The sequence below is a fragment of the Agrilus planipennis genome, unplaced genomic scaffold, assembly GCF_000699045.2.
Source record: "Agrilus planipennis isolate EAB-ADULT unplaced genomic scaffold, Apla_2.0 scaffold8, whole genome shotgun sequence".
NCBI lineage: Eukaryota > Metazoa > Arthropoda > Insecta > Coleoptera > Buprestidae > Agrilus > Agrilus planipennis.
In genome coordinates, this window is record NW_020442461.1 from 3,285,141 (window position 1) to 3,297,755 (window position 12,615).

At 34.8% G+C, this 12,615-nt stretch overlaps 1 protein-coding gene across 3 annotated transcripts in view; it reads left to right on the forward strand.

The window, feature by feature from the left end:
* Nucleotides 1–12,615, forward strand: part of LOC108734038 (pyrokinin-1 receptor) — a 108,590-nt gene that overhangs the window by 83,935 nt on the left and 12,040 nt on the right. For 2 of the 3 annotated variants that reach the window (XM_018465422.2, XM_018465425.2), the window contains exon 3: nt 4,050–4,267. In XM_018465422.2, the coding sequence (XP_018320924.1) occupies nt 4,050–4,267 (218 nt within the window). Of the gene's footprint in view, nt 1–4,049; nt 4,268–5,134; nt 5,205–12,615 lie in introns of all 3 variants that reach the window. The other variant, XM_018465424.1, reaches the window with a different exon arrangement.

Below are 12,615 nucleotides of genomic sequence, written 5' to 3' on the forward strand. Positions count from 1 at the left end.
CATAGAAGTGACTTCTTTTTATTAAAGGCGACTCGACCCTGCGCTATCGCCTGCTTTATATCGCTACTACTCCTTCCGTCCTGACTTATCTGACATCCTAGATACCTAAAATCGGCCACTTCTTCTAATTTTTCGTCTCATATCTCTATATTCGCTTTTTATGCTATATTATACACACAAAAATAAATGTATTTATCATTATTTTTTACAAATATTTCGCCTGAAAACCGGTATCACATTTAAAATTCATAAAAACAAGATTTGAGCAAGCAGTAAATTATTCAAATACTTGAAAAGAATTTGAGAACAAGACAATCTCAAACCAGTTGACCAAGGCGAATAAATTTGGAACTGATTTTTTTTCTGCGAAGATATTATGAAACGAAATGATGATGATATTTAATCTTCTTCTGAAAAAGTAATTCAACATCGTTGCTAAATGCCATCGGCGTTTTCCTTTGCAATAATAATATTGATGCTACCACTGTTGGCCCTTCATCGTCTCTATGAATCTCAGTGCTGTTTCTTTGATCTATCTTTTACACTCGGCAACACTTCTTTGTATACGTGAATTCAATTGGCGAACTTTTCAAATATTTAATTCCAAACTAGTGGAGAAAAACAAAGACAGAACTTTGTACTTAAACTTAATAATCAATATCCAGGAGAGACAAGCAGCTGAATCAGATAATATTTATTAAACTTTCTCAATTCAATTCAAAATACGTCTTATAAAATACAACCCGTCTCAATTTTGACGAATGGTCTGTAATTAATATGTTTCTGAAATAAATACAAGCTTTAGAAGGGTGTTAAGTAGATCCAAAGGGGATTCGAATGGTAACTGAAGCAGGTGGTTAAAGGAGAAAAAATTGTATGAAAACCATACGAAGTTACAATCCAAAGCCAGCCTTAGGCATAAATTGGTAAACTACTTATAGTAAAACATAATCTTTAACGCCAATTGCGATAACAATTACTATTTTACACTGACCTATGTCAGTGAATTTGATATTTTACAGGTAATTTATAAATATTTATGTTATATTGTAACTTTCTGGTTATTTTGATACTTCTCGTAGTTTGGTATTTTGTTGAATTAACTCAAAACAAAACAAGCAATATATCAATTGCAACATTTGTTTGTCACAACGGAAACCTATTGGCGATAAAATAAACAATCGCTACGGATAATTTAACAAATCAGCGAGTTGTTTTTGTTTACCACGGCCTGGAATAATATCCTATATAAACGTAAATTGTGACAACTTTCAGAGTTTGATACTTTTGAAAAGTTACAATTCCTACTCGAAATGTCAGGGTAAAACTTTATCCTTTACCTGCTATATATATATATGTACAGATGATCAACAAGCAATTTCTTGTGCGTTTCAGTAATATTTGTAATATACAGAGCATTTGAATCATTTTCTGAATTAGAAAACTAAATTTTTAAAACGCCAATGACAAAACTGTATATATGTTTATAACATTAACAGGCAACGAGGTTTATAACCCCTATATTTTAATAAATTTATGTCTGTCCATAGTTGTATTTGTTTTTTGTGAACTGACCCATCTATTAGGTGCCAAGAATTCCATTAATGTAGGCCTTCACAAATCGAATATTTACCGATCCATCGTCTATAAATTTCTGATTGAATAATAAACGATCTTTTTTGCATATACGAAAATAAACGAATTTTCATGTTACGTATACAAAATAAAGAATAAAAGAGTGCTGTTTTTTGGGTTACGTTTAAAAAATTTCGTGTTTAGTTAGAAATTCCTTAGCAATTAAAAGTTTTGACGTTCAGTCGTTCGACGATCTAGTTATGTAACGTCTGCGATACGCCAGAATAATTGCAAAGAAAGTCTGCTTATAAGAAATAATTATTGATCAGTAATAATCCTTATAGAAAGGACCGGGGAAAATTGTATTCGTTTTATTTATAAATTATCCAGAGCTGACAGAGGCTCATGTGTCAGTTTATATTTCATTGCATTAATTCGATCAACAAAACATCTTTTCTGTAATAGACTTATATTTGTCCTTTCTAAAATTTTACTAATTCAATTATCTACAATGTCTTCTATCTTCTCTGTATTTTACGTCATCATCATCATAAGATCGTCATTTCCAAGACTGGTTGGCCACGCACCTCTACTAATTCTTATCATGAGCTAATTTTCGCATTTCCTTAAAACAAGATTTCCTTTTTTTTTTCTTTTGGGTGTTTTATTCCCACCAGCCAGTAATGCTGGTGGGCGGGCAGTCTCTCCGGACTATGCCGGAAGGTAGGGCGGAAGGCCCTCTTCAGCCTGCTTTCAGGAATCGTGGGAATGGGTGAGTGATGGTTCGGGTGAGAAAAATGAGACGGACGAAATGAAGACAGAAGAGAATGAAAGATTATCTGTGGAATATTACTGCCCCAGCATTTGCCTAAGTGATCCAAGGAAACCACTGAAAAACTTGGACCAAGGCAGACGGACCCGGAATCGAACCGGCGTCCTCCCGAATGCTAAGCAATGGTCTAGACCTCTAGGCCATGCCACTCGGTATTAAAACAAGAACATCCCACACCCTTAACTATTTCCAAACACTAATTTCATTTAGGTCTACCTGTATCCCTCCTAAGTCATGTTTCTGCCTCTAAAGAGATCTTCATGCCTGAGAAGGTGTCCTACCAACCTATGTCTCCTACTTCTTATTAACTTTTTTAGAGTCCTCTGTTCTCCTATTCTTTCTAATACCTCTTGATTTCTAACCTTCTCAATCCACGGTATTCTCATCATTCGCCTGTAACACCACATTAACCGTTCGCGAGCATAGAAGTGACTTCTTTTTATTGAAGGCGATTCGACCCTGCGTTATCATCTGCTTTATATTCCTACTATTCCTTCCATCCTGATTTCTTTGACTTTCTAAATACCTAAAATCATCCACTTGTTCCAATTTTTCGTCACCTATCTTCCCTTGCAAACCAGTATATTTGTTTTACTTTTGTCTATTTCCGTACAATACTGTTTTGTCAATACTGTAATTCTGCAATTCTGATGCACATTCAGACGGGGGCAAGGGGGGGGGGTAATTAGAATTAGATTTACACCAGGTGACTGTGGACATGTTAAGAGATAATAATCCTTATTGCTTTTAAAACACCGCTACAAAATTTAAGCTTTGTAAGTACCTACAAGTACTTAACAGATTACAAAACGCATTTCATTGCTATATATTATAAGTTAAATTATACGAATATTAACAGAACGGAAATTTGGAATAGAGTCGATGAGTTAATTTGAGATAAATATCCTAAATAGTATACATTAAGGTCTGAAACAAAACTTTCGTTAATCAGGGTCGAATTTAATCATTATCCGATCCCAAATTAGAACTGTTTATAGCGGGCGAGTAAGAAGAGGATGGAGTTTGCCGAAACGTTACAATTTCGTAGAAAGGATAAACTTGTTCTCGCCATCATCGTAAACGATTAATACTCTGATAGGCATCCCACAAAACCACTCAATTATTGCAAGTTCGTCGATAAATGAACCTTGTTTGTAAGGGTATCTTCTTTCATTTTTTATTTTCTTCCTGCACGTGGAACGCTGTAAAATACAAAATTTTTGCATATATATATACAAAATGCGTCTAATTGCCTTTATTGACTAATCAAGAGCATGAATTGCAATTAATAAAGTTGAAAAAGTACGAAGACGTAGAAGAACTAAACATTTTTTTTTGGAATTTCACCTTGTAATTCAATATTTCGACTTCGTTTGTGTTGTCTGTACCTACCATAACTTACGTAATCGAATTTAAAGAAGAAACGGTTTACAAAATTGACAATTGGGTTCAGATGATATGAAAATAAAGCCTGAATTTCTCAGTGCCTGAACCAATAGGTCACTGAGGGAGGAAGGAGGGAGAGGGTAAACATTGTAAAAAAAATTGGTCACGTAGTACGGGAACGTTCCCTAAAACTGCTCAAAATATTTACCATATAAAGAGTACGTTTTTGACATTAGTGTTTTCGTTTTATTTTCAGTGGCAGTGGTGGCTGCATTTTTTATATGTTGGGCCCCCTTCCATTCGCAACGTCTCCTGGCTATGTACATGCAGACGGCGCCTGCAGAAACCCAAAGGTCCTTCGTGGAGTTCTACATAGCTCTCAACTACATTTCCGGAGTTCTCTATTACTTCTCGACAACCATTAATCCCATTTTGTACCACATCATGTCCAGGAAGTTCAGGGAAGCTTTCAAGGTAAATATTTTCTGTATAAATCTCTCTCGCTCTCTCTCTTTCCCTATTATGCTGCAAAACTGAGCGCTAACAGTGCTTGCGTCAATACCAATTGAAAGGTCTTTAGAACAGTGACGTATCAAGAAGGCAGAGTGTGAACTCGAAAACAAAACCGATGTTTTCAGAATCGTATTATCTTATGAATAAAGTTACAAATGCACCATGTGGCCTAAGTTTTCAGGTGACAGGCGGATGTCTGTGAAACTGGCATAATACAGTGACCAAAATGAATTTTGAAAATTCCAAAATTAGTGACTTTTAATGGGTTAATTTACTGCCAAACTCAAAAATTAGGGTGGGGCTCGCTCGTAATTTGTATTTATTAATTTTAAATAATTTGACATAAATTGCAGAAGCAATAAAACGAAAACAAATCAGTAAATATCAATTATCAGCTCCTAATTTTTGATGTAACCCTTTGAAAAGCCATAATTTCGGCATTTTCGGAATTAATTCTGGCCATTTTGTAAAACGACGAATTTTAGAAGTTGTTTTTGGCAAGTAGGTACTCGCCAATGACTCGTAGACGGCTCGTCCTAAAAACATTCCGCCTGCCACTTGATTGTTTCGTAAAACGACGCGCATTACAAGTTGTTTTTGGCAAGTGGGTGCTCGCCAGTGACTCGCAGACGGCTCGTCCTAAAAACAATCCGCCTGCCACTTGATCATTTTGTAAAACGACGCGCTTTACAAGTTGTTTTTAGCAAGTAGGTGCTCGCCAGTGACTCGTAGACGGCTCGTCCTAGAAACATTTCGCCTGTCATGTAAAAACTTGTTTTGGTCCACCTGGGGCATAATATACTATTAATAGAAGGCATTTTTTTCAAGGTCTGCCCTTTCAATCGTCGTACAGACATAAAACTGGGCTTATCGCCACTTAAGACCGTCTATAGGATCGGTAAGTATTTTAAAAAGCAGAAAACATTGACCCCCACGTAACAATTTTGACACATGTTTATGAACAACAGCAGATCTAAAGGGCGTGGTGGTTAACAATCATTTTTTGGTACCTACCCCAAAATCCTATGAGCATGTTATGTGGTTTAATGAGTGCTACACTTTGGTTTGTGCTTTAGCATACATAGGTTACGTAAAGGGTTAAATTACAGCCCCTAACACTGACGCTTACATTCATACAAAGCTTGGAACCTCGAAGAATCATGAGAGGGTGAAACTGAGACACAATATTCCCTTTGTATTCTCACACATCTTTATGGGAAATGCGGTATCATATTACATATTTGTTTTCGCAGGCAATATCTGGTGGTAGTCATCTTATTTTTCACATCACAAATACTTTTTCGCTTTCGTAAATGCATCCCTTGAATAGTATGTTATAAACGTTGCTTATAATGCTTACTTTTGGCACAAGTTTCTGTCGTATGTAGATAAACACGTGTATGAAATATAGAATCTCATTATTTCGTTTGACACGAGCAATACCACTACAGATAACCTCAAATTAAGGAGGAGAAATTGTTACTACTATAACGCCCTCGTCGGGAATCGAACCCGGGCTTTTGACTTCACACGCCATTGCTTTAGCACTAAGCTGCGAAAGGTGACAGCAAAAATAACGACGATACGTACCTAATTACTATTATCAAATGAATAAATACTTTATGTACTTTAAGCAGAATTCTTTAATATTTCAACTTCGCAAAAGGAAACTAAAAATGACTTAGCACAGCACTGATTGAGTTTTACTATATTGAAGTTTGAGTTTTTTCCTTCAAGTGGATTTTAAATATATTGTTGTCGCCGATCATTTTATTTGCTCCGTCCTGCTTTACAATCCAAAAAGAAGATTCTAAAATGATATTTCTTTGTAATTTATTTTATATTTGTGCTGGGGGTTTTCTTCCTCTGTTATTATTCAACTCGCACATGGCGTCCCTTTGAGGGTCCTTTTCATATTTTGTACGCACCTTTGCCCAAACGTAGCGGATAAAAATTCAAACTGACAGATGTAAGGCACAGAATACACAATTTAATCAAAATTCAATTCGTTCGTTTCACATTCACCCCAAACTACTACTTTTTTTTTTAATTTTGATTTTTGTGTATAGTTATAGTATCATATCACTTAGGGGTGTTACATTCAAGGGTGAATCACTATCACCAATTGTTTTTTGGAGTGACGTATGTACCTATAATAAATTAAGAAGAAAAAAAATATATCATCGGCTTAGAATCGAGCCCGAACCGCTGGCGGGCTAGATGAGACTTATGCTACACCGAAACCTCGAAGCTATTTGCAAAGTTCCTTCAACTTAAAACGTTTTCTACTGGTATTAAATATAAATTAATATAAAGTAAATTGGACCCGACTTAACAAGGGCTCAGGACATAAGTCATTTATAACAAATACAGAAAAAACTTTCGAGAATGCTCATGTATTATTACGCTATAATAATTTTAACCAGCAGAGTCTTATTATCTCGAAATGAATCCTTTTAATTCCGTTTTGCGCTTCATTGCCCCGATACTGAACATTCGTTGGGCCCATTGGGCCAATTTATATACTCGTCACGAGCGGAAATTCGGAAAATTCCCTTCCTTTGTTCTGTAAACATTAATTCTACCGTTTTGATTTCATTTTCTTTCCGAAATTCTAAGCAACAGCTACGCAACTTTTAATACTGTTAGTGATAGATACTTCACTATCATTATATGTGCGCTGGACTGGAAGGCAGCAGGTCTTGCCCTAACTTTAATAAAACTTTTCTGCACGGTTCACCGATAATTAACCTTTTGTTCTGGTCAGGTACAGCGCGATCCAAATGTTAACGCAACATGTATCAAGTTCGTGAACTACGCCAGTGCTTCGACCACGCAAAACCTTTGACTCAGAAGAAAATATTTACTTATCTGGAAACCTTTAATCCTTAATTAATTTTCACATGATAAATGATAGAAATTTGTTAGAATTCCTTATTTCTAACCTCGAAAACTTTCTGGATTCCTGGCCGATGCAACGCCTTTTTCTACTTTTTCAGAAATATTGGAAAATAAATATAATAAGTTAACTCTAGTCACCTCATAAATTAAATTAATTATATGCTTCCAAAGGTACGGAAAGTTCTTCTCCCGCCTCTATTGCAACTGAACTGAGCGAGTGGGTTGCTTCATCATGACGAAAAGTTATTAAAGAGAAAAGTTCAAAGGTAATTTTAAAACAGAATTTTCTTTTCAACTCCCTACATCCCCATCGCACTCTGTTTTATTACTTACCGTTTCGTTTAATAGTGAAAATGCCAAAATGAATTATATCTATCACATAAAATAATATTTGCTTAATTAATATACTGAAGCGGCGGTTATTAAAATTTTAATAAGTTCTACAAAACAAAAATATAAGAAGCATTTTTTCATATTCTTCCTTTTTATTTTGGAACTAAGTTTGTTATTCCACGTTACGGCTAGGCGATAAGAACCTAACCTGTAATTTAGGACATCAACAGGAGCGAAGCCGCGGGTAAAACCTATTATGAAATTTTTTACACACATTGTTAGGGGTACAGAAAAGGACGTAGGGTACTTTTTATCCAGAAGAAAAGTACTGTTCAATTTATTTCTCCTACTCTCAGCGATCGTCTCTTCCTTTAAATACTCTTTAGTTTCCTTTCGGGAACCTTCTCGAAACGTCCGGAAAAGTTTCTTTTTCTTTGAACTGTGTAACTGCTTTCCCAGAACGCAGGTACGCCACACACATTTACAAATACGGCGCACATGAAGAAAGGCGCCCGCGGNGCGAGTTGTTTTTGTTTACCACGGCCTGGAATAATATCCTATATAAACGTAAATTGTGCACTAGGTACTACAACTACTATTAATTTATCTATATAATATAAAAGCAAATAATCATATTAGCTTAAACAAAGGCAGTTATACAATATATAATATGCTAAAGAAAGACTACTTTTATTTGTACTTATTGTAACGAACGAGTGCCGCAAGTGGCGATCTATGTTGCCTGCGGCGTCTTTAAGAGCCGACAATAGATGTCGTAAATTATACCTACACGGCACATACAAAGATGGCGCAACAAAAGAAACAAATTTACGAGAAGTTTCCGGAAGTAATCAGGAAAGTTCGATAACCGTAACTATAAATAAATAACAAGATAGTGGGCGAACGAAGAAAGTTAATAGTAATCAGAGTGTAAGATAAATAACTGTGTACAGTGTATTACAATACTAAATAAATAATTACTAGAAAATCCATTACAGAATAGATTGAAGACCAAGTATCAGAAGGGAGTGGTTTTTATAAATCTTTTTAGCAACTCCCTTAAACATTTTCTTGCACTTTCTTTGACAAAATCTGTACTGGTATTTTCTCCGATCGTTTCTAATCCTATATTAAAATTGGATAGTTACTGAGACGTCCTGTAAGAAACTAAAAATAGAAACTAAATCACTTAGCAACTTATCATCTGATTAATTTTAATAACAAGAGTTCCTCTGTCATTTCAATTTCCCAATTAGAAGCTAATTTTCGAGATTTCGTCCTTTATTTGGGAGTCCTATTATATTTTAAGCCAAAATAAATTCATTAGCGAGTGTTACATCACGTAGGTAACGTTTCAGATTTTAGATTTGAAAGGGAGGGATATATAAGCCGATTAAAATTTCTAGAAACTTGATTTCGCTCCGTTTCTGTTCAAGTTCAAGAAAATGAAAGTTGAACCTTTTCAAAAGTTGTTCATTAAAATCCTTCGTTAAGAAACACCCACAACGTTTTAAAGCTTTTATATGAAGTTTTTTAATATTTTTCGCACACTGTATACGCAAAACACTCACGATTATGTATACAGTATGCGAAAGAGTGGATCATGCTATCGCTTGTCTTAACAAACAAAATTATTGCCGAGAAGAATGCTCGTGCAAGAACTATTTCGCGGAACAATTTACAAAAATACACGTACCTTTAAGTGAACGTCGTAGATTAACAATAACTTGATATATGATAATAAAATAACAAATGCACCTGTGGCCTACGTAAACACGAGAAAAAGAAGGAAAACGAAATTGAAAAATAACACAAGAAATTAATATTGTTCTATGCCTATACACTGCGTACAATTGGCTGCTACCGTTACACGTGAAGTATATCTAACTTAATAAAAACTATATACGAAGGCGAATTCATTTATCAAGGATATTAAAAGGTAGGCAATGTTTTTATGAAAGAAATGAACCCGGAGGAGCATTATTTTCTTTTAGGGTAACGCTGTTACGTATTAGAAGGAAGGAAGCAGTAATAAGTGAAAGTTAACGTTACGATCACGTAAGGTGTATGAAGTGTCACGTAACACTGAAGGACCTGTTCCAAAAAAAAGGATTCAGTATCGGCAATAACCATCAAATGGATTATGACAAGTTTGTTTCTTTCCTAGTATTAATTTTTTAATAGAAAAAAAAACTCATATACTATATTGATCATCATAAGGTCGTCAGTCTTAAGACTGGTTGGACACACACCTCCACTCTTTCCTATCCTGAGCTAAACTTCGCATTTCCCCAAAACTAGAACAACCCACATTCTTAACTATTTGCGAACAGTAATTTAATCTACGTCTACATCTACCCCTCTTAACTTCCGTTTCTACCTCTAATGTGTCTCTGACTAGACCTTTACGCCTGAAACGGTGTCCTACCAACTTATCTCGCCTATTTCATATTGACTTCCATAGAGTCCTCTGTTATCCTATTCTTTCTAATACCTCTAAATTTTTCTCCTTCTCTATCCACAGTATCCTCATCATTCGCCTGTAACACCACGTTTCGAATGCTTTTAACCTTTTCTTTTGCGCCGCGCCCACTGTCTATATTTCGCACCCGTACAGCGCCTTATTCCAAACATACACCTTTAACAACCTTTTCGAATTTCTAAAATAACCATTTCATAAGTAATTTCTTTTTATTGAAGGCGACTCAACTCTGAGCTATCTTCTGCTTTATATCGCTACTACTCCTTCCGTCCTGACTTATCTGACATCCTAGATACCTAAAATCGGCCACTTCTTCTAATTTTTCGTCTCATATCTCTATATTCGCTTTTTATGCTATATTATACACACAAAAATAAATGTATTTATCATTATTTTTTACAAATATTTCGCCTGAAAACCGGTATCACATTTAAAATTCATAAAAACAAGATTTGAGCAAGCAGTAAATTATTCAAATACTTGAAAAGAATTTGAGAACAAGACAATCTCAAACCAGTTGACCAAGGCGAATAAATTTGGAACTGATTTTTTTTCTGCGAAGATATTATGAAACGAAATGATGATGATATTTAATCTTCTTCTGAAAAAGTAATTCAACATCGTTGCTAAATGCCATCGGCGTTTTCCTTTGCAATAATAATATTGATGCTACCACTGTTGGCCCTTCATCGTCTCTATGAATCTCAGTGCTGTTTCTTTGATCTATCTTTTACACTCGGCAACACTTCTTTGTATACGTGAATTCAATTGGCGAACTTTTCAAATATTTAATTCCAAACTAGTGGAGAAAAACAAAGACAGAACTTTGTACTTAAACTTAATAATCAATATCCAGGAGAGACAAGCAGCTGAATCAGATAATATTTATTAAACTTTCTCAATTCAATTCAAAATACGTCTTATAAAATACAACCCGTCTCAATTTTGACGAATGGTCTGTAATTAATATGTTTCTGAAATAAATACAAGCTTTAGAAGGGTGTTAAGTAGATCCAAAGGGGATTCGAATGGTAACTGAAGCAGGTGGTTAAAGGAGAAAAAATTGTATGAAAACCATACGAAGTTACAATCCAAAGCCAGCCTTAGGCATAAATTGGTAAACTACTTATAGTAAAACATAATCTTTAACGCCAATTGCGATAACAATTACTATTTTACACTGACCTATGTCAGTGAATTTGATATTTTACAGGTAATTTATAAATATTTATGTTATATTGTAACTTTCTGGTTATTTTGATACTTCTCGTAGTTTGGTATTTTGTTGAATTAACTCAAAACAAAACAAGCAATATATCAATTGCAACATTTGTTTGTCACAACGGAAACCTATTGGCGATAAAATAAACAATCGCTACGGATAATTTAACAAATCAGCGAGTTGTTTTTGTTTACCACGGCCTGGAATAATATCCTATATAAACGTAAATTGTGACAACTTTCAGAGTTTGATACTTTTGAAAAGTTACAATTCCTACTCGAAATGTCAGGGTAAAACTTTATCCTTTACCTGCTATATATATATATGTACAGATGATCAACAAGCAATTTCTTGTGCGTTTCAGTAATATTTGTAATATACAGAGCATTTGAATCATTTTCTGAATTAGAAAACTAAATTTTTAAAACGCCAATGACAAAACTGTATATATGTTTATAACATTAACAGGCAACGAGGTTTATAACCCCTATATTTTAATAAATTTATGTCTGTCCATAGTTGTATTTGTTTTTTGTGAACTGACCCATCTATTAGGTGCCAAGAATTCCATTAATGTAGGCCTTCACAAATCGAATATTTACCGATCCATCGTCTATAAATTTCTGATTGAATAATAAACGATCTTTTTTGCATATACGAAAATAAACGAATTTTCATGTTACGTATACAAAATAAAGAATAAAAGAGTGCTGTTTTTTGGGTTACGTTTAAAAAATTTCGTGTTTAGTTAGAAATTCCTTAGCAATTAAAAGTTTTGACGTTCAGTCGTTCGACGATCTAGTTATGTAACGTCTGCGATACGCCAGAATAATTGCAAAGAAAGTCTGCTTATAAGAAATAATTATTGATCAGTAATAATCCTTATAGAAAGGACCGGGGAAAATTGTATTCGTTTTATTTATAAATTATCCAGAGCTGACAGAGGCTCATGTGTCAGTTTATATTTCATTGCATTAATTCGATCAACAAAACATCTTTTCTGTAATAGACTTATATTTGTCCTTTCTAAAATTTTACTAATTCAATTATCTACAATGTCTTCTATCTTCTCTGTATTTTACGTCATCATCATCATAAGATCGTCATTTCCAAGACTGGTTGGCCACGCACCTCTACTAATTCTTATCATGAGCTAATTTTCGCATTTCCTTAAAACAAGATTTCCTTTTTTTTTTCTTTTGGGTGTTTTATTCCCACCAGCCAGTAATGCTGGTGGGCGGGCAGTCTCTCCGGACTATGCCGGAAGGTAGGGCGGAAGGCCCTCTTCAGCCTGCTTTCAGGAATCGTGGGAATGGGTGGGTGGTGGTTCGGGTGAGAAAGATGAGACGGACGAAATGAAGACAGAAGAGA